The 23314-nt window shown below is 35.2% G+C and overlaps 1 protein-coding gene across 1 annotated transcript; it reads left to right on the forward strand.

Moving 5' to 3' along the window:
- The first annotated feature begins 4339 nt into the window (after positions 1-4339).
- Positions 4340-23089, forward strand: LOC104599508 (uncharacterized). The gene is made up of 8 exons (XM_010262075.3): positions 4340-4575; positions 9819-9856; positions 11434-11493; positions 11624-11707; positions 11800-11834; positions 20017-20102; positions 22677-22742; positions 22832-23089. Exons 1-8 carry the CDS (start codon positions 4509-4511, stop codon positions 22864-22866), a joined length of 471 nt encoding a protein of 156 aa, XP_010260377.1. The 5' UTR covers positions 4340-4508; the 3' UTR covers positions 22867-23089.
- The last annotated feature ends 225 nt before the right edge of the window (positions 23090-23314 follow it).

Raw genomic sequence — 23314 nt, forward strand, 5'->3', positions numbered from 1 at the left:
CTCTCTCTCTCTTCTTATAAATTATAAGAATGCCACTCTCTCTCCAACTGAGGGAGACCTCAGCTCGACATCTTGGCTGTTAGGGGACTTGCAATCAAAGGTAGTCAAGTTTGAGTTGAGTCGAGCTTGAACTTCTAAACTCAAGCTCAAGTCTCTAATTCGAATCGAGTTCAAACTAGACGGCACTTCGACCATTGAGGGAGACCTTAGCTTGGCACATCGGTCACTGAAGGAGATCTCGGTTTAGCACCTCAACAGCTGGGGGAGACCTTAGCTAGGCACCTTGTCAATTAAGGGAGACCTTAGCTCGACACCTCATCTGCTAGGGAAACCTCATCTCGATACTTTAGTAGCTGAGAGAGACCTCGATTTGGCACCTCGGCAATTGAGGGAGACCTCGGCTCGGAACCTCGACTACTTGAGAGACCTGCAATCAATGGTAGTCGAGCTCAAACTTCCGAGCTTTTGACTCGAGCCAAGCTCGAGCTCGAGCTCAAGTCTCTAATTCGAATCAAGCTCGAGCCTGATGGATTATGAGCAAGCCCTTACAACACAGAGTCCCCCTCTGCTAGTTAATATGAAGAATACAATTTCCATACATGCAATGCACATGCTTAATTACTAGTATAGGAAAATGTATAGATTGTAGAAAATAGAAAAAATGCAAAAAAAAAATAGAAATTATAAAAAAACATAGGAAATTATAGCAAAACACTAAAATGCAAAAACCAAAGAACATTGAAAAAGAAAAAAAACTTGAAAAATAAAAGATTGGATAAAGACAGAAATTGCAAAAATACATAAAATGATAAAATTTCAAAAATTACATATTATAGAAAAAAGTAAAAAATTGTAGAAACACAAGAAAGTGATAAAATTTTCAAAAAATAGAATAATTAAACCTACACAAAAATACATAAAATGATAAAATTTTAAATATATATATTTAAAATTGTATATTTTATAAAAAATCAAAAATTGAGACAAACTAATAAAATGATAAAATTTTACAAAAAAAAATAGACATTGCATCCAACTAATATTGCAACAAAGTTTTAAAAAAAATATTCAATCAGATAATATTTTACAAAAGCATTTGTTCCATAAATTTGTAGAGCCCTCGATGGGGATTTACATTTCAAATTCAAAAGAATACATTGCAAATGTTTCAAAATATCGAAAATCTCCAAAATATTTGATCATCTTTGTTCTTTCAAATCTTCAAACCAATAGATCTTCAAACGGTATATTTATGCGGTGGCAACCTTCAAACGGGAGATCTAAGCGGCAAAGTTAGAGAGAGAGAGAGAGAGAGAGAGAGAGATGGGGGAGAGGGAGGGTGGTGGTGGTGTGGTGACAAGATCTAAGCTAGAGAGGGGTGGTGTGACGACAAGATATGAGTGAGAGAGATGGTTGTACGACGGCAAGATCAAAGAGTGAGAGAGAGAGAGGGCGGTGCAATGACTATCGGCAATATTTGAGCGAGTGAGAGGGTGGTGCAGTGGCAGTGCTATGGCCGGAAGATTTGACGAGATAGGTAGAGAGGGGTGATTGGCAAAATGAGAATGATTGAGTGAGATAGAGAGAAAGAGTTTTAGGAGAATAAATCTAACCCTAAATGACCCTTTTGCCCTAACTTGCTATTCAAGGGTAATTTGGTCATGAAAATTGTATTTATGCTAATGTGGACAACTTTTGTTAATAAACATTAATGGTGCTCTAATGGAAGGTGAGTTTTGGAAAACAAAAACTCATTGACATGGGGTTCCCAGGATGTTTTGAAAAGTTATGGTGAGTTTAAGAGAAATGTCGAAAACTCATGGTGAGTTTTAGACAATTTCCCTTTCATCAAACATGGCTAAGGCTGTTCATGTGAAGCCCACCTTGAAAAGCCGGAAGCCGCTGCAACTTGGGCCATGTTAGCTTGAACCCAACCTGTTGGGGCTGCAACTATGTCGTTTTGTCCATAATAATGCTAAAACTGAATTAGTCTCCAACGTCAAATCTTTAATCTTTAAATCCAAAAAATAGAAACATTTGGTTTAAAAAATAGAGAAATTAGACCAACCTGAAGCCAACCCAAAAAACTTTGAGTTGGGTTAGAGTTAGGATTGGGGGTTCAGTAGCTCATATTGGACTAGGATTGACTTCTACTTGACCTAATCTAGTCTAACTTTCACCCCAATCAACCTTGCACGCACCCTACTCTATCCCTACCCTTTAATCCCCTTCTAATGTGTGGGAAAATTTGTCAATAAGATGAATTAGAAGAGACCTGTAATACACCATGCATGGGCTAGTACAAAAAAAAAGCCTAAGAATGAATCTAACTTTTAAAGAGTCTATTAATTATTGACAAAATACATAAAATGTTTGAAAATTAATTTATTCACGTAAATAATTATTGAACAATCAAATTTTAATATTTAGATATTGATTTATTATTATTTGAAATTAATTATATATTAGTATTATCTGAAATTGATAATTATTATAAATTCAGGAATTAATTATATATTAGTATTTATTTTTAAAATTTCAAAAAATTAAATTTTAGCAGTTTTCAGGTAATTTCAGAAAATTATTGATTTTGAAATAAAATTTTGGTAATAAAAATTATTTATTGATACTTTCAGATACATTGGTTTTTTTTTGACAATTGTTAAATATTAAATTGGAAATTTATTGGGAATTTTTAACTATATTTATTATTTCCATAACTAGTTAGAAAATTTAATATTTTTTGATAATTATTAAATTGGAAACTTTTAATAATGTAAATAATTAATTATTAGTAATTTACATTGGTTACATTAGTAATTGTTAAATTGAAAAAATAGTTGGGAATTTTAATATTGAAAATTTATATTTGGTAATTAGTAATAATTTATATAATTATTGTATTCTACATTGGTTTTTGGTATTTATTGGGAATTTTTAATTTAGTGATTTCCATAAACTAATTATCATGGTTTTGGTAATTTAATTTATTGAAAGTTAATTTAAAAATCAAAATAACTGATTTTTTATATTTTTTAGTAGTTAATCATTCATAAATTCATTTTTTAAATTAACTTATTCATATCAATAAATTTTGAAAATTTTATTCATATCAATTCAGAAATTTTTGAAAAGTAGTTTATTTATATCAATATTTGTACTAAGGATTTTTAAGATATTCAAAATTTTCTTTCTATTTTTTATTTCCTATTGTGCAAACAACAATAAATTATAAATAGATATTTTTATTAATTTAGTTTTAACATCCAATGCCAATGTGTTAATTGTTTGGTTGATAAGGTCTCTTGTAGGTTGTAGCAGAGACTTAGGATCAAGTCTAGCTTGCATTAGGGTTGGAAGGCAGTAGGGGTTTGGGGATCATCCCCCCGATTGTGTATCCCCATGGAGAAACAACTTTTAAGCCTTCCCTATATTATAACCTCTACCAAAATAGATAAATCCTTGATATCTTTCAAATTATCTGATTTTCCCATGCATCGCACATGGCCCGACTAGTGTATATATATGTGTGTGTTTAATTTTATATTATACATATAAATATTACATAAACACACATATATTATGTATAATATTTTAAACTTATATAAATTATTTTATATATTTTATGCCTATATTTATATCATATAAAATATTATATTATTAAATGTAATACAAAATTAAGGGAAATATATAGTTTGATTTCTCTCGCAAGTATTTATTGATATTTTGAATGTATTATTCCAAACCTCTTGAGTCACTCTCGCAAGTATTTATTGATATTTTGTAAGATCCAAACCCGAAGCAACAACCGTATAAATTATTTTATATATTTTATGCCTATATTTATATCATATAAAATATTATATTATTAAATGTAATACAAAATTAAGGGAAATATATAGTTTGATTTCTCTCGCAAGTATTTATTGATATTTTGAATGTATTACTCCAAACCTCTTGAGTCACTCTCGCAAGTATTTATTGATATTTTGTAAGATCCAAACCCGAAGCAACAACCGTATAATTCACAGCCGCTAATCTAGATGTGCGGTCAAAGATTCTCAAATTGTAAAGTTGTTGAATGAGTATCAACTTGATCAGATTCGCTGCAAAGGGTGCGCACTGAGCATCGCAGCTGCCTTTGTTAGAGATTTGGTAAGGATGTGAACTTGTGGGCTCCACTACTTATTCCAATCAGACGATTATTTTACACTTTTAAGCGAGGATCACATCATGAACGAAGACAAAGAATAAGAAACACCGTGTCACTTATGTACGTTAACATTCCCGTTGTAGCCTTGCTTTGCCAGAGACCCACTCGCCCCCTAGTAGGGTTTCCGAATCAGAGGGAGAGCCAGAGAGGGAAAGCGAAAGCAGTGATAGATACAAAAAAAAAAAAGAAGAGAGTGGCAAGGCCGAGGGGGAATTAGAAAAAGAGCTCAGGAGAAAAGATAGCTTATTCCTCGTCTTCTTCTTCTTCTCGATCAGCTTCAAGCCGGAACTCGACGATGGGAAGGGGAAAATTCAAGGGCAAGCCTACGGGTCGAAGGCACTTCTCAACTCCTGAAGAGATGCGTAAGAAGCTATCTTTCCATCTCTGTAGCGTTTATTCTATCTCTTCTGTTTGTTTAACTTCTTCATTCGGTGAAGGAATTAGGGTTCTTGTATTTGATTCACTGTCAGATCGAGAGTGAATTCTTCGCCGTGTTATGGAAACCTTAGAACAAATATGACGCCTCTACAGAAATTTGCTTTTATTCAAATTTATTGATAATTAGTCACCCGAAGCATGTGCCTATGAACTTTCTGAGAAGTGAATTGGACTGCTTTTTGAACGGTTGAAGGAAGAGACAAGATTGGCTGACTAAGTTATGAAGTCATTGGACTACTTACTGTGGTTGTCGCGATTATTTTATTTTATTTTAGAAAGATGGTTGGGTGTACTAAGTGAATTTTACTGTACTTTCTTACGTAGAACTTGCCCTAAAAGTTGAACTTTCTCATTATGTATGATGATTGGATTTGATATTTAGTTTATAAAAACAAATTATTGGTCATAAAAATTGTAAAAAAAAACATGTTATGACTTTGTCATAAATTCTTCTGATTTGGTTGATCAATGACTACTTTGTAAGTTCTGTTGTAGGAAATTTGACTTTTAAAGATCTAAAACCATTAGGAAATAGGAACTAGTGTAGGCTCTAGGCTGTGAAAGAATTTAACAATAGAAAAGCTGTAAACTAGAAGAAACCAGATGCTATGGATACCAAAACCAAAACTAGAATTCATAAAAAAAGGATACCAAACCTAAAGAATAAAGATTACTTTAAAAGTTTCTATGGAGAAGCTGCTTCCCTAATCGAGCAATGTCAATTCGCCTACAATCCTCAAAAAATTTCTTTTTTTTGTTTTTGTTTTTGGATCTATTATTACACACCAAATAGCAGAGTGAAAAAACTTTTCATAACTTATCTTCCAGAACACTCTTTATGATGTCCAGACTGAGAGAGATAAACTGAGTAATTATGGTTTGCCCTTTCTGGAATTTTCAGTTTCTACTATTAAAACAATACTTAATAAGGGATTAGAGGCTCCATTAGGAAGGTTATACCCTAAGGCTATATTACATGGGTTTGAGTGCTGGTATGTGTCTAGGAGTTGTATCCATTTGACCTCAAAATCTTGGGATACAGGTCGTTGTCTAAAATTAGTCCATCAATCAATAATAATATATGGATGCATCATTACTTGATTATAATCTTTTATTTTCCAGTCATGCAAGTAAGGAATGTTTTTGTTGGAGTCAATCTATTGTTAATATCCAAAGGGAAGTAGCAACAACTGAAAAAGCAAATAAATCATCTTGTAACATAACAATTAAAGGTTTGCTCAAAAAACAAAAATATGATAACTGAAGGCCCAAAGCATATTGTATTTGTATATAGAAAATACACTTTTATGGGTGTTTTAATGGTTCGTCTGATTGAAAACTTGTGTTAGAAAGAAAAGAAAGAGGAGAAGAGAAACAATTGTATAAACTGGAGAAAATGATCTCTTACTCTATCTGACCTCAACTATATATAGATTAGCCAAGATTACAAAGGCTATTATGCCCCTACTTAAGTATGGGAGATGTAACTTAAAATAAAACAAAATGGGCAAAACACAATTCAATAAATAAGAGGAAAAAGACTCTAACACTCTCCCTTAAGCCGGAGAGTATATGCCATTATAGACTTTATAGTCCCAACTTGTTACATACATTATCCACTCTTCCCAAACCTTTCGTAAACAAGATTGCTCACTGATTTCTTAAGCTCACAAGCTTTGTGCTTATCACTCCAACAAGAACTTTCTCTCTTACAAAAATGGCAGTCAACCTCTCTGTGCTTTGTCCTCTCTTTTTTTTTTTGATCAATGTGTGCTTTGTCCTCTCATGAAAAACTGGGTTGCCTTGAGGGGCTTGGTACAAAGGTGGCTTATAGAATCAGGAATGCAAAATGTTTTACATCACATTAGCCATTTGAAGTAATGCAATTGAAGAAAAAAAAGAGATTGTGGGTTTTACATGCTTGAAAATGTTTTATATATTTTATTTTATTTTTAAATTTTAGTTTGAATACACTTTACATGTTATGTTTATGTATTTTAATTTTAGATAATAGGTTTTTTAAAACATTTATTTTAAAATTTAAGTTTACATTTTTTTTATTAATATTATGTTTAATATTTTTATTTTTTTTCGGAAGTTGGCATTTTTTTTTTGTATTTTTCCGCCTTGCTTAAAAAAGACGTGTGCCTCGCTTTGCGCCTTGTGCCTCAAGTGCGAATTGCCCCTTGCACTCATTTTGCGCCTTGCGCTTTTAAAACACTGATCCCGACCTCCACTAACTCACTATCACAACTAAACATAGGGCCACCACAACTTCCTCGAACTCCACGACCTCCACCTTTGTTCCCACATGGCACACCCTCCCTCTCCTGCTATAACAAATGTTGATCTATTAGAAGTATTGGTGCTCTCAGTTGGTATGGAGTCGAGCAAAGACCTCCTCAAGAGTGGGAAGAGCAGAGCCACCCAATATTTGTGCTCTAATTGGTTCATACTCTGACTTTAACCCCACCAAGAACCTGGTCACATCAAGTTGTTCCCTCTGTTGTTGTTGAATTTTGAAATATGAGGTTAATGGATGATAGACATTGAGTTCACTCGTGAGATTTCTTTTACTAGCATAGTACTCTTCAAGACTCTAATTTCCTTGCTGCAAATTGAAATACTCTTGTTAGAGTTGGTATATCCTTGTGGTGTTGTCTTAGCCAGAGTAAAGTTTCTTAGCATGACGCCATATTTCCTTGGTTGTGTCTAAGAACATAAAGTTTACACTTATTTTGGGTTCCACACTATTCTATAACCATGCCATAATTTGAGCATCTTCTTGCTCCCAATCACTAATCACTAGAGATTCAGCCGATGGTTTTTCATCCTTCACATGTTTCACCTTCTTGGCTCTAAGGAAAACCTCCATTGATTTGGTCCATGGCACAAAATTCTCACCATTGAGTTTTCTCCTGTTGAGTTTAATTGATATCATCTGCATATCACTTGGACAAGAAGGATTGCAAATGGGATGGCCAACACATTAGTTAAATAGGGGCTCTATAGGCAGCAGTTGTTTTAGGCTATATTGTAATCTTTTGGGATAAGCTTATCAATTCTCTTTTTCTTGGGTGAAAGGTCATCCTCTATAATGTACCTTAATCTGTCTTTTTAATAAAATCAATTTCTTCTTATCAGCAACACAAAATTGATTCATTAGATTAAAAAAAGAGGTACAACAAAGATTTGTGGGCACAAAAACAAAGCCCACCCAGAAACTATTCACTATTTACAGATTGCCCAGAACATAGAGTGTCTTTGAGTTCCTTGCTTTGCCAGACCGTCAGTCAAATTGTTTGCAGGCCTCCTAATCCATCTTATTTGGATCATCATATCTTTAGAAATCTGCTTGAATCTCCTGAATTCTTTCTTTAACTTCCATATGATTCCTTCCCCTTTTTTCAACCAGCCCACAACTACTTTTGAGTCACCTTTAATAATCAGCTTAGTAATCCCCATTTCTTTAGCTTTCTCTACTCCATAGACTGCTGCCAATAATTCTGATCTCACGACATCTCCATGCTGAATAGGACCTGAGTACAAAGCTAGAATGTTTCCATTTTCTTCCCTAATTACCCCATCAATACCCGATGGTCTAGGATTGTCCATACAACTACCATCAAAGTTTAATTTCTTCCACCCAACACATGGAGGAGATCAGGCCTCAAAATCACACTAGATTCCTGATCACCACTAGTTTCTCCAGTTGCTGCCATCGTGTTATCTACTCAAGAAACTATTAACACCACTGCAAATATGCAATAATCAACACACACACACACACAAAAAAAAAAAACACTACTGTAGCAAAAAATACTGCTGTTACCTACAGCAGTCCACTCACCACTTAGCAGCCCTTTCTCATCCAAATAGCAAGGGAAAACATATGAGACAACACCCTAGGTACATTCAGCAACATTCTTCATCATAGAAATTCAGTAGCAGCCTCTACCAACATCAATATTGTCAACCAATCAGAGAAAACCCTCTTGAAACTGCTCGGTAGAGGGTTCAAACCACATCACCAAACCACCATACAACCACTAAGGCTGTCACACATAGTGAAAGCAATCCACAGAATACCAGAGTGGTGCTGCCACGCCTTCTACAGCCTCTTATCTCAGATCGTAACCCAGAAAAAAGAAAAAGAAAGCAAGAGGAATGATCTCAGCCTTCTACAGCCTCTTACTCCAGCTGACCTCAACTATATATAGATTAGCCTAGATTACAAAGACTATTATGCCCCTACTTAAGTATGGGACATGTAACTTAAAATAAAACAAAATGGGCAAAACATAATTCAATAAATAAGAGGAAAAAGACTGAAATAATCCTACTTAGTTCATAGTTGACTCTAACAATGGGATTTAAATGTTTAAGGGGGCATTCTTATTTTTTTGGACAGTACATATGTTGAAGCTTCAACCTTTAATTGCAAAAGGACAATTAAAAGTTTCAACTTTTAATTTGCAATGACCACCAATATGAGCTTGCCTTACACAGTTACACCACCCAAGCCCAGATAAAGGAGGAAGGATGCACAGGTTGGCAGCTGGCACTAAACTTTTGCCAAGTTCTCATGATCATGGATCTTGTTTTGTCTTTGGTATTGAACAGAATGGAATGGTGAAAGTGTGAAACAGGATTTAGGTAGCCTACCTATAGTTGGGACAAGGCTTAGATGGTGATGATGGCTATTTTGTAATTCAGCTAATGGTCTAGCTGATACCTTAGCCAAACAGGGGACTGTGAGGGAAGGTTTATTAATGGCAGTTTTGTAGTTCTGTTTGCTTGGGCTCAACACCTTACTTCAGGGGTTGATAGTTGTATATGATGATGGCGATTTTAACATTTATTTTGGTTGTATGCCTAGTTAAGTGGATAATTAGACATGGATTTGGTGAATCTGGCACATATCCCATACTTACACACATATGATGCTGTGTTCAACTCATGTACATGGGGTAAATAAAGAGCCTAGGTATCATATGCCCAAGGGCTGTTTCAGGCACTTCTTAAGACTACATGTCTGTACTCTGTAGATCAATTTGGAGTTAAAGTCCCATTATTTAAGTGAAAATTTTGGTTTCTTTCTGTAACAGCTGTTATAAGGTATCTGCTAACTTGTGACTCTTTTTTTCCATGATTTAAAATGTTGCAGTGGCAGGTACATCAGCTCGCCCTCGGACTTTTAAACAGGTACTTCTTTATGTTTATCTGAACAAGTAATGTCTAAAATTCTGTTTTTTTATTTTTTTTATTTTAATGAGTAATGTCTAAAATTCTTTGGACTATTATCTTTTTGAGAATTTTCTCTTTGATTAAGTATACACATATTATGTATAATTCAATTCTAATAGCATATTACAAGCTTCTTGCTTCTGGTCTCAACTACTAGATGATGCCTTTTTAGGTTATATTGCAACTATGTCTGTGTTCATGAAGCTGTAGTGTCACTTTTGTTTTCTCACTTGATAGCAACATTTTTTCCCAGGGTAATATTTTCAATTTTATTCAAATAAATTGTCCGAATACAAATATTTTCATTGATCTGTCATATATTTATGGACACTAAGACCTGGCTTTCTTACCTTTAGAATAACTCTTAACCATGAAGGGAAATCCTAATTAAAAAAAAAACTCCTTAAGAGTCAACCTGTCAACAACTGCTAAATTATCAGTAAAAATGGTCCTTACTTTCTCAAATCAAACCAGATTTGCAAGATTTTAGTCTTGTTGGAGAGGTAATTAAAAACATATCTAATAAACCCAAAATTAAGCTAAATTAGCAAATTCTGACACTTGAATCTTTTTCTGCAAGGAAAGAGATAGACCTACAACTTCAACTTCCCTACTGATAAAAAATACCCCTTCAACCTCCTAAAATTTAGCAAATCTCCAGCAACACTCTTGAACCAAGTGAGAATGAACTCTGATGAGTAAGGGGTTATTCTTATCTTGTTCGGATTTTAATGAAATAATTTACCTAATTAGCTTACAGTTTAAAAAAAAAAGAGTAAGAAGTTATTTGTAAACAACACAAGTGGTTGAATTGAATTGCCTATCATTTTGTCTTTAAGTGAATAAGGAATTAATAATGGGATGGGCTTCTTTATTTCTGAACAGCATGTTCAGTTACTTCTTTACCCTGATGTATTTCATTATATGACCATTTTTTCCAACAAAGGATAGACTGATGAGCAATTCATTTTAGTTGATTCAGCAGTTGTCAAATTGCTGATAAGACTACCATCTAACAACAAAAAAGATAATATTATTTCCGAGTGAGCTCCACATAACATGGTACGGCTAGCCCTATAATACCAATCATTAGCAGAAAAGAAAAACTGTATGGGAAATTTTAAATTGAGTCTGCTTTGGTCCATGGGATCTTGGAATGAAATGCACTCAATTCCCCATTTATCCAAAAACAGAAAAAATGCACTCAATTCCCCTGCATGATGCATCTATATTAGTAAATGATCTAAGGCTTGATATGATTTAGAAAATTGCAGAGCTACTTCCTTAGCATGCTTGAAAGGCTATTTTCATTTCTGGCTAATATTGTTATGATAACTTTGTATTCATTGGTGTACTGGTAGTGTTGATGCCTCTGTTTGATGTTAACTGTTCAAAAGGTAGTCCCAGGAGTCATTCTAATGGAAAAAAATTGTCCCATATTTCTAGTCTTTGTTTTTCTTGTTAATTTCCGTCTTTTTCTTGGTTTTCTTCTCTCTGCTTGTGTATAAAGAGATAATCCCTTTTGACATGCTCAGGAAGAAGCTGTTGAAGAGGAGGAAGAAGAATCTGAAGAGGAATCTGAAGAAGAATCTGAGGTCAGTACAATATTGCTCATCGTACCTTCCAGTTCTAGGAGATGCTTTCCTCATGATTATCTTCTTTTATTGGCATGCATTACCTGCTTGTATTTAAATCGTTTCTCATTTTGGTACTCAATATTGGCAGAAGCGGAAAGGTACCCAGGGTCTTATTCAGATCGAGAACCCTAATTTGGCAAAACCAAAGACTTTAAAAGCTAGGGATGTTGATGTAAGTTTGGCAAAATTTCCTTTCATATTTTTTCTGTAACCTACCTTAGTGGAAGATTTAATTGTGCTAAATATGGTATTCTAATTTTGCAGATTGAGAAAACAACTGAGCTCTCAAGGCGTGAAAGGTTTGTTTAAGCTCATATGCTCTTATGGATTTAATTCATGAACCTCTTTCTGCCTTTGGTTATTTGTGAAATGCGATTCCTGATTATTCTTGTTCCTTGCATCTTAGGAGTTAGGAGATGTGGAGTATATTGCCTTTTTCAAAAAAAAAAAAAATCTTTTCATATTCAAATTTTGATATCCTTCTAGTCTTCAATTTGTTAATAACTTTGAAGTTTGTACAAAGAGCTTTAACCTTTATAGATTCAGAAAATTCGACCAAATCTACTAATGTATTGGGAGGAGTTTCATGGCACCTCTTTATCTTAACATAGTCTATTTCATGAAAAGGCATGCAGCCTTATAGCTGTTGCATTATGACAAGTTGTTTTTAATTCCACATAATTTGCAATTCTTCAAGTGCATATACTGATGTGCAAATCATATGTATGCATACATCAAAGGAGGGTGAGAATTCATGATTGTTTGAATTTATAAAAATGAATTTAATTTGCAGAGCTGTTGGATTTTGTTGGTCTGCAACACAATATAACCCAGGCCCTTGTTTTGGATTTTCAATTCTTTGTTGGGTTATTGAGTCATTTTGCTCTAAAGGAGGAAGAAAAGAAAAGAAGTAACCAAGGATTAAAATCGGTAAGAACCGATACAAGATACACTACGACTGGTATGATACACGTCTAGTCATGCATATTGACAAGATACAGGTCAATATCGGTGCGTATTGCACTGTATCGACCGGTACATGCCGATACACATTGATATGTGCGCATCTCTTATTTAAAAACGCTTTTGCAAAGATTTGAACTCAAGTCGTCATGCCTACACCACTGTGCGCCTAGCGTCTTGAGCCACTATGCCATCATGCAACTTGCAATATCAAGAAAAATAAAGTAAAATTTATTAACTTCATTGTTAACATGCAACCTAAACAAATAATATATGTTTATGTTAAAAAAAATAAAAAAAAATATTAAAAATTAGTATTTTATAAACATTAATAAGTAAACAATCTATCAAATTTACATTTATATCAAAAATTGTTTTTTACTTTCAATAAATTTATACAAATAAAATATTAATAATAGAATAATTATTTTAGTACGTAAAATTCATAGATTTGTACATATATCTTCAAATTTTAATATATTTTTATAAATTATTCATTGATATTTTAGTTTAGAATAAAAATAACATATTTATTATTTACAAAAATAAAAAAAAATTGTTTACAAAATATTCAAGAATATAATATTAAATTGAATTTATTAAATCCACTAATTTAAATTTATATAAAAAATGATGTGTTATTTCAGAAAATTTATAGAAATAAAAATGTTAATAATGGAAGCATTACTTTAGTAATTAAAAATTATGAATTTCATCTGATATGTATTTTAGAAGTTTTAATAATTTTGATATATTTTCAGTTAAGATTAAAAGTAAAAATATGATAATAATATATGTATCTTAGAAAAACTATGAATTTCATATGGTAATAATTTTGATATTATCAAACATTTCAAAATTTAATATTTAATTGACTTTTTTTGTTAATGTTGAAAAGTAAAAATAGAAAATAATTGCTATAGTATTTAAAATATAATAATTACATATGTTTTGTGTCTTGGACTTACAAAATTTAACATAATAATGGTTTTGTGCATGTTTTATTTTGTAAAAACTATGTGATATGAGTCTTGGACTCTTGATTGATAGATTATCAACAAAATTGTATGATACTTATGTCTCTTTTTATATTAATAATATATTTCTTTATCATTAAAATATACATTTTTATGTATTTGTACTTTATTTGTGGCAATTTTGACTTTTAAACTTAGTGTAATTGATGTGTTTATGAAATTTGTATTATTTTCTTAGCGTGTCCATGTGTTTTCATATCTTTAGTCTGTATCCATGCGTTTCCAAAGCATATCTGTATCCGTATTCATATCCAAATAGTCCAATACGATACGTCGATACCCGATACCAATACTTTGATCCTTGGAAGCAACATCTACCCTTCACTTTTGCGAAAAGTAAAAGAACAAAAATGGGAAGAAAAGGAAAGAGAAGAGTGGAAACATTGAACGTACATGCTTTCCTATTGAACAACTTTCCTTCTTCAAGGACTTGTAATCTTCTATTTCGAATTTTGAGAAATTTTTGTTGAAGGACCAAAGGAGATTCCAAGGTTTTGGGTGGACCGGTGGATATTTGGTATTTGTAGTGGTCTTTGGTTTTTATATAGACTATTAGAGAGGTCAGAGGTCAGATCAGCTAGGATGAACATATTACGAATGGGTGTCTGGCGTGACTAATCATTTTGCTAATTATCCGTTGGGAAGTTGATCACAAATGCATCAACACATGTGATCTGTTGTTTACATTCACCATAGGCCAAGAGTTGTTTTTTTGATGAATGATAATAAATTTATTAATTCAGAAGCAAATTTAGAGTGAGTTCATACAACATCCTAGCAAGAGGTGCGAGCTGCAGCCCCTCCTTGAATCTTACAAGTAAATTAGGAAAGAAAAGCAAGAATCACAACTGAGCCCAAAATAATTCTTCCCTATTTACCCCTTGCTTAGCTAACACATCTGACAAATTATTTGCTGATCTCCCCACCCACTGTGCAGTGACCAACATATTCCTTGTCAACCAACTAAATTTCTTCATTTCATTCTTGTAACGCCACATAGTCTCTTTAGGATTTTTCAACCAATCCACCACCACTTTGGAATCCCCCTCGATTATTAGGTGTTGTACCCCCAGCTGGTTTGCAAATTGCACCCCTTGTACAGCAGATAAAAGTTCTGCCTTGATGGAGTCCCCAATTCCCAAGGGACCTGAGTAGAGCAACAAAATCTCTCCCTTCTCATTTCTCAAAGCACCCCCCATTCCGGATAATCCTGGATTACCCATGCTACTTCCATCAAAGTTCAACTTTAGTGAGCCTTCGGATGGAGGAGACCGACTTGTAATTGATTTGTCCTTTAAAGATGAACACCTTGCTACTGCTGACCAATTTCTCCAAAGGTCATTAAAGGAGAATTGATGAAAGATTTCCAAGGTCTTTAGCCAAGGTATTGCCCTATTTAACACACAGTCTTTCAAATCTTGACTGCTCCTTTCCTTTTCTTGAAAAATTCTAGTATTCCTTTCTTCCCAAAGAGTCCAAATCAAGGCAGCACGAGCACATCTCCACATAATTCTCCCTATTGTTGTAGGCCAATAAAAGGTAGAATGGTTGAAGAGCATGTGAACTTCTGCTGGTAGACTCCAACTACCTCCAAACAACGAAAGTAGCCAAGCCCAAAGGTCTGTAGAAAATGGACAAGATATTAATAGGTGGTAACAATCCTCACCATGAGTTCTACAGAGGATACACCAATTAGGGGAAATGTAGAGGAAAGGTAATACAGAGGAAAGGTCTTCTCTTTTGTAGGTTATCTAGAGTGTTTACTTTCACATGGAATACTTCCCAACAAAACACCATAATTTTTGGGGGAACTGGCCTGCACCAAACTTCTTTTGACGGAAAGGGTTGGTGAGTAGAAAGTTGAGAGATGGACTTGAAGAAAGAAGCACAAGTGAAGGTTCCATTGGGTATAGGAGTCCAAACCCTCTTATTTGGCTTGGAGGGATCCAAACAAACTTGATTAAGACAACCAAGCAAAATAGAAAGAGAATCAATTTCATCATCCCTAAGTCCTCTACGGAACCCAAAATCCCAAGTAGGATCTAAGGGTGTTCCCAAAGGTGAGACAAATTTTGAGACCACCTCTTTTTTGTACAAAGAAACAGAAAATAGCGAAGGGAACAAATCCTTTAAAGGTGTGTCTCCTACCTAAATATCCTCCCAAGAATGAACAGAGTTGCCAAAACAAACTTCATACCTGATAAAATTGAGAAATTGAGGAAGGGTGTTGTGAATAGCCTTCCAAGGTGTTGCTAGGTTAGCTTGCCTTGATACACCAGCATCCCATCCATTCTCTGACCTCCCATGAATGCTTCCCACCACCTCATGCCACAATCTCTCTCTTTCCAATGGCCATCGCCACAACCATTTTCCTAATAGAGCTTGATTTTTTCTAGTTACCCTCCCAAGTCCCAAACCCTCCTCTTTACTTCTGCACACAATTGCCCAATTAACCAAGTGATCCTTTTTTTCTTGTCCCGGCTCCCATAAGAAATCTCTCATCAACTTCTCCAGTTTCCTAGCTTCCCTAACTGGTATTCTAAAAACAGACAAAAAATAGGTAGGTAAGTTAGCCAAGGTAGCTCTTATTAGGGTAATTCTCCCTCCTAAAGAGATATAATTCCTCTTCCATGAGGCTAATCTCTTCTCAAACTTTTCTATTACTGGGGTCCAAAATCTACTCTCCCTAGGATTTTCCCCTAAAGGAAGCCCTAAATATGACATAGGCCAAGTAGAGGTGGAACACTCAAGACACTCCGCAATAGCCTCGACCTCCCCTACCTTCAAATTTATACCCGCTATGCAGCTTTTTTCCAAATTTATTCTCAAATTAGAATTACTTTCAAATCCTTTGATTATCTCCTTTAGGTTTGTTACCTTTTCGCTAAAACCTCCTTCACAAAAGATCATTAGGTCATCTGCAAACTGAAGGTGGGTGACGGGGACTTGGTGTCTCCCTATTCTCCAACCCCTAATGGCATCTTCACTGTCAGCCTTAGTAATGATCCTACTAATCACATCAGCTACTAAGGTAAAAAGGAAGGGTGAGAGTGGATCCCCTTGCCTGACACCCCTGCAAGCTAGAAAAAAGTCCCTCACCATACCATTTACTAGAATAGAGTAGTGACAAGTACTGATACACCAAAAAATCTAACTACACCACTTGTCCCCAAATCCACAGTTTTGCATAACCTCTAATAGAAACTTCCAGTCCACCAAATCATAGGCCTTTTCAAGACCCAATTTACAAATGAAACCTCTCTTACTAGACCTTTTCATTTCCTCCACACACTCATTCGCAATTAAGATCTGATTTGTTATTTGTCGCCCTTGAATGAAAGCCCCCTGGGTTTCACTAATGATAGAAGGGAGGACTATTTTGATCCTCAATGAGAGCACTTTAGCTAGAATTTTATAGATGCTTGTCACCAGACTAATAGGCCTAAAATCTTTTCGGTGGTTGGCATCGTTCTTCTTAGGTATCAAGGCCAAAAAGGTGGCATTAATTCCAGGGCTTATAGTGTGATTGTCTGCAAATTCCTTAAAGACTTCAACTAAATCCTCTTTCAACACCTCCCAACAGACTTGATAAAAACCCATTGTAAAGCCATCTAGACCTGGAGCCTTGGATCTATCCATTAGAAAGACAACTTTCTTAATCTCTTCTTCCTCGAAATCCCTTTCCAGCCACCTTGCCACTTCGTCATCAACTCTTGGCCAATCCACCCCTTCCACGACTGCTCTCTCACTCAAAGGTCTTCTATAAATCGATTTGAAATGGTCCACAAATTTTCTGGCTATGTCATCCTGGTTGGTAATCACCTCCTCTCCTATCTCTAGCTTGGTCACAAGATTCTTTCTTCGTCTCCCATTTTCCAAATCATGGAAGAATCTAGTATTCCCATTGCCTTCCTTAATCCACTTGTGTCTAGATTTTTGTCTCCAACTGATTTCTTCCCTCAGTAACACCTCTTCCAAATCCTTTTTCAATTGTCTCCTTAACACTCTGTCCGCCTCGGTCAGCCCATTTTGAGATTCCTTTACATCCAAGTTCTCTATTCGAGAGATTAAGCACAATTGTTGCTCCTCAATTCTACCAAAATGATCTCTATTCCACTCTTTTATTTTGGCTCTCAACCTTTTTAATTTCTTATGAAACTTGATCCCCTTCCATCTTACCCCCCTCTCCTCCTCACCCCACCATTCCTTACTTTTTTCACAAAATCTGGATGGGTAAGCCACATATTTTCGAATCTAAAAGGTTTGGGTCCTATAGGAAAAAACTCAGTACCTATTTGGATAGGACAGTGATCGGAGGTGACCTTGGGTAATGCTCTAGCAACCATGTTTTCCAAACTATTCTCCCAGGCAAGGTTAAATAAGAACCTGTCCAACTTCGAACACAAAGGGGTTTCCTGAAGGTTGGACCAAGTGTAACTGGCTTGCAGCAGAGGTATTTCTTTCAGTTCACATTCTTCAATAAAACCATTAAATTTCCTCATGCTTCTTGTAATTACCTGTTGGGGATTACTGGTTTCATCAGAGAATCTAATGACATTAAAATCCCTGCCCAGGCACCAAGGGCCATCCCATAGCCCCTTGATTGCATATAGTTCCTCCCACATCTTATTCCTCTTTCTATAGGAATTAGGGCCATAAACATTGGTAAGACCCATACACACCCATTCTCTACATTCTTACACTTAATGGAAACTGAGAATTTGCCTATCAATTCTTCTACTACTTCCACCATATCCTCCCTCCACAGTGTTACGATCCCCCCCAAGGCTCCCCAAGAAGGAGACGAGCTCCAACCTAAACCTCTAGACCTCCAAAAACTCCTCACCCATCTCCCATCTAATTCCATCATTTTGGATTCTTGTAACAACACAATATCGGGTTTTTCCCTTCGGAGTAGGTCTTTGATCACCCTTCTCTTTCTTGCACTCCCTAACCCTCTTACATTCCAGCTAATAATTTTCATCGAGACAAAATAGCAAAAAAACCCAAGAAAAGGCCATAACCTCCTCATTTTAGGCCCTTCCTCCTATCCCCTCTACCACTGAATTCTAAATCCCCCTCAATGTCTGAAATTAGCCTTTCCACTTCAGATCTTTTTTTCTTCTTTGTTCCTTCCCCCCCCCTTCCTAATACAATAATCACCCTTTTTCTTTTCTCCATCCTTTTTAGCCAATGTTTGAGGAAGAATTTTACCCTACTCACACTTATTTTGGCTACAACATCTTTCTAAGAATCCTTCCTTTTTTTTTTTAGTTCCTCCATCATTGTACAGATCAACTCCCAAATTCTGTCCGCCTCCCCCTTACTACTTCCTTCCACTATCATCCTCTCTCTTGCATCAGAACCTCCTCGATGGGAAGCTGGAATATCTGTTACAGGCATAGCAGACAAGTCAGTACCTAAAAAAGAATTGACACCCATACCTGGTAGGACGGGGTAGGACTAGAATCACTGGAATTGAATTGCTGACAGGTGACAAATGGTTTTAAGGCCTTTCCCCTTTTTGGACAAGGTTGTGAAGTAGACATAGTGAAAGAATCACTTCCTGATTCTTTGGAGATGGAGAATGAAACCCTATTAGCTTAGTTGTTTGGTTCTTTGTGAAGGGGTTGAATTACTAGAAATACATTAATGGATACTAAGCTCATTGGCTCATAAAATTAATGTTTTAAAAAACCTATTATCTAAAATTAAAATACATGAACATAACATGTAAAGCATATTCAAATGAAAATTTAAAAATAAAATCAAACATATAAAACATTTTCAAGTATGTAAAGCCCATAATCTCTTTTTTTCCTCAATTGCATTACTTCAAGTAGCTAATGTGATGTAAAACATATTACATTCTTGATTTATGAGTTGCCTTTGTATCATGCCCCTTGAGACAATCCCGAACAAGTCCATGTTAGGGTCTTAAATTCTTAATTCTCACACAAAAAATAATGATTTTATAATTTTAATTGCCTATTAAGAAGATATTTTATTGAGATGAATGAATAAACAACATTAGCAAATAGGGGGAAAGGTAAGGTAACCTGAATTTCATATTGACAAGCATGACAGCATGGGTTTGAGTCAAAGAGTGTTCACTTTGTTCAAACAAATACCAAATGTTTGGTCTGTATCCAGTTCATTTTTTTTCCAATTAAATGCCAAATGTTAGGTCTGTATCCAGTTCATCCCTCCCAAGACCTATATATCCTGGACCAACATTGGGTAATGGCCCTTAGATTTTACTATTGAGATTTTAAAATCTTCTAAAAACCAAGGTAGCACTAATAAGGCAAAATGTTTAACCCAGGGTATCACTAGACACTAGTACTTTGAGATTAACTGGCAGAGCTTTTCATGTTGATAGCCTAATTTGTTACATTGGTTGTACTGCAGTTGTTTAGAGTAAGAATTTCAATGCTGTATTTTTGTCCTATCTTCATGTTTTTTCTCATGTCATTTGCAGGGAGGAGATAGAGAAACAAAAAGCTCATGAGCGATACATGAGGCTGCAGGAGCAAGGGAAAACAGAACAAGCAAGAAAAGATTTAGGTAAACTCTGAAAAGTAATGGTTATTTTTTCTCTTCTTTGTTTTAGTTCCATATATCTAATTGCTAAATGGTTAATACCGACTCATGAACCTTTTTTGTTTTGAAAACTCCTCATGAACTTATTTTGCTACATGAAAGTGCATAGTAGGTAATTCTGGAAGTTGCCTTGCCTAATGATGCAGGTAACTTAGTTAATATTTTCTAGGATGGCATACCTGGACGTCCTGTAGTATAGAGCCCATCTGGTTCTTAATGTTCTTAAAGTAGTATGGGAATTACCCTCCCAGACATATATGCATAGGGTTGGTATGCTTATGGTGTTATCAAAGCAGAGCAAAGCAATGTTTTAAAAAATGACCACAAAACTGCTTTTCCCTTTGGGTGGTGGGTCAGCGGTTCAACCCTCTGGGTCAAATGAGTCAACCTGTGATGTCATAAATCAAATAATAGAAACAAAAATTGGTAGTAGTCTAGGTAACCCAGGGCCGTCCGGAATTGGGCGAGTTTTCAGAAATGCCAAGGACCAGATTGTAGCTTTATTTTCTGGTCCTATTGGCGTGGGAGACTCAGTTAATGCAGAAGTCCAAGCTGTGCTACAAGGAGCAGAGAGTGTGAAGGAATTGGCTATGGAACATTTGATAATTGAATTATTGAGTGGCTGCTGGAGACTGTAGCCTGGTCCTTGTAGCTTTATTTTCTGGTCTTATTGGCATGGGAGACTCAGTTAGTGCAGAAGTCCAAGCTGTGCTACGAGGAGAAGAGATTGTGAAGGAATTGGCTGTGGAACATTTGATAGTTGAAGGCGACTCTAAACTGGTTATTGTGTGGTTGAATGAGCTGGAGACTGTAGCCTGGTCCTATAGGGGGGCTTTGAGAAGATTCAAATGGTTAACTACAAATATAACAGTTAGAGTTCAATGGGAAAGGAGATCGGCAAATGGGTTGGCAGATTTTTTAGCCAAACAAGGGGTCCATAGGAATAAGCATTTTTGGGCTCAATTGTAAGCTTTGTGGTATAGTTTAGAGGCTGCACTTCATGCCTCATTGTGGGGAATTTATTCTATGTATCCTTTGATTTTAATTAATAAAATTGGTATTACTTGTAAAAAATCAATAACAAAAATATAGGAAGACCGAAAACCGAATTAAGGCAAGACTGGAATAACCAAACTAAATTTCTTATTTATTTATTTTGGTTAAAACAGGATTTCAATATATTGAATGTATTAATATATTATATGCATAATATTATGGGAAAATCTATGATGCGGGAAAGACATGGTATGGGAAGAGTTTTGACCAATCAAAATCCACCCATGAATTTTGATAAATAACACTTGATTGGCTACCACGTTTATGATTCCAGTTGGATGGTCAGAAGTTTTTCAGATATCGTATCTTTTCCATATTATAGTCAGACCCATAATATTATATATAACATGTATTAATTCAGATTTCCGGTTAACTGAATTTTCAAATCTGAAAACTGAAACAAAAAACTGAAATACCGTGAAACTGAATTAACCCGAAATTCCCTAAAACCAAAATAACCGAATAAAAAAACAAAACTGAAAATTTTGGTTCGATTTTTCGTTTTTAACTGAATAATGCTCACCCATAGGCATGTCTCTTATATTATATATTCATCATTTAAACAAAAAATGTGATAAATAAGAAATATTGTTATTAATGAAGTGGCTAAAAATACAAAAAAAAAAAGAGAAAAAAAAGGAAATGATAAATATACTTCCCCCCAAAGGAAACAATGGAAAAGGAGAACTAATGTCTCGCTTGTGACCCACTGAGTTGCTGATCAGGTAAAGCGGTACAATGGTTCTTCAACAGGCCAGGTCATTGGGTTGTTGAACGAGTCTACATTTTTTGCATGTAGACAGTTTGGGGGCTAAGTGGACCAGAAAAGCTGGCCAGGTGACAGGTCAATTGGTTAAGCAAGCATAGATTAAGAAAGTGGAATTGAGGAAATCTGTGTATTGTGATAAATGTTTGTTAGGCAACCTTGGACTGACTGGAATAGAAGGTATAGGTAGAAATGGAAGAAGTTTTCCAGGATGGATGCAGTTGAACTTGAAAATCTCAATGAAGAGGGTCTTTGCTGTATTATAAAACCTAAAGCTAAAGGTCAAGGAAAGCCAATGGTCGTTTCACTTGGTCATCAAGTCCTGAAAATGGTAATTTGTCAATTGTAAACATCAAGGATGTTAAAGTGATCCTTTTCCATCCAAATTCCCATATTTTATGCATGCCAGCATTATTTTCACGTGATTCATTCAAGTCCTGAAAATTAGCCTTGATCCTTTTCCACACAAAGTACCCATGTTTTAAGCTTACAAAACTGATTTTAACATAAAATGTGTTATTATTGTGCGTTTGTGGTGCAATTTATCTTTTTTGCTTTCCTGCATTGTTGTCGCATATCTTTATTGACCAACAAAATTTCTGGTCTACAGGTGGTCTGAAGGTTTATATCTATGCAAGACTGATTAGTATCTCGTCTCTTTAGCAGTTTGTTTATTTTACACATCTCATCATTTTGATTTTGTGTTGACCTTGCAGAGCGTTTAGCCCTGATACGCCAACAGCGAGCAGATGCAGCTAAGAAGAGGGAAGAAGAGAAGGCTGGTATGGCCCCATTTCATTGCACCAACTATTTTTAAACTTGAAAGATCCTATATGATGCATTCGAGCTAACATGATTCCTTGATTCACAGCCAAAGAACAAAAGAAGGCTGAAGCTCGCAAGTGACCCATTTCATGCCAGTAAAAGTTCAGTGGAATAAGTTCACCTGCTACAAAAATGCATTCTCTTTATGGTTGTCAAATTAACTAGTTGTTAACTTCTTATTGAAGTAATTACCGTGTCAGCATTTGTGATAACTTGATATTTAACCTTGTTATAGCCCATAAAAAATGCTTGACCTTGTTACTGTGTTGTTATCTTAAGCACAGATAGAATTCCAATTTTATGATGTTGTGGGCTTCTTTCCTATCTTAAAATGAGATGCTTAGAGTGCTGTGTGTGTATAGAAAAGAAATATCTAGCTTAGCATGCCAATATGGATCGGCTGGAAACTGGAATTACGTAAACCAGGCATTTGGTACGATGACGATCCTGATTGAATGAAGAGCCCCATAGGGGACTCAATGCATTATCGGTGATTTGTGGAATCTTGACATGGTTTTTGAAAACGATT

This window comes from Nelumbo nucifera, chromosome 1, assembly GCF_055504915.1.
Source record: "Nelumbo nucifera cultivar China Antique chromosome 1, China Antique-T2T, whole genome shotgun sequence".
Lineage (NCBI taxonomy): Eukaryota > Viridiplantae > Streptophyta > Magnoliopsida > Proteales > Nelumbonaceae > Nelumbo > Nelumbo nucifera.

What these genes read in the sequence shown, in the direction of transcription:
- LOC104599508 (XM_010262075.3), top strand. Translation starts at nt 4,509, where the DNA reads ATGGGAAGGGGAAAATTCAAGGGCAAGCCTACGGGTCGAAGGCACTTC. An exon ending in TAAAAGCTAGGGATGTTGAT is followed by an intron (nt 11,708 to 11,799) that starts GTAAGTTTGGCA and finishes CTAATTTTGCAG; the next exon opens with ATTGAGAAAACAACTGAGCT. An exon ending in ACAAGCAAGAAAAGATTTAG is followed by an intron (nt 20,103 to 22,676) that starts GTAAACTCTGAA and finishes TTGACCTTGCAG; the next exon opens with AGCGTTTAGCCCTGATACGC.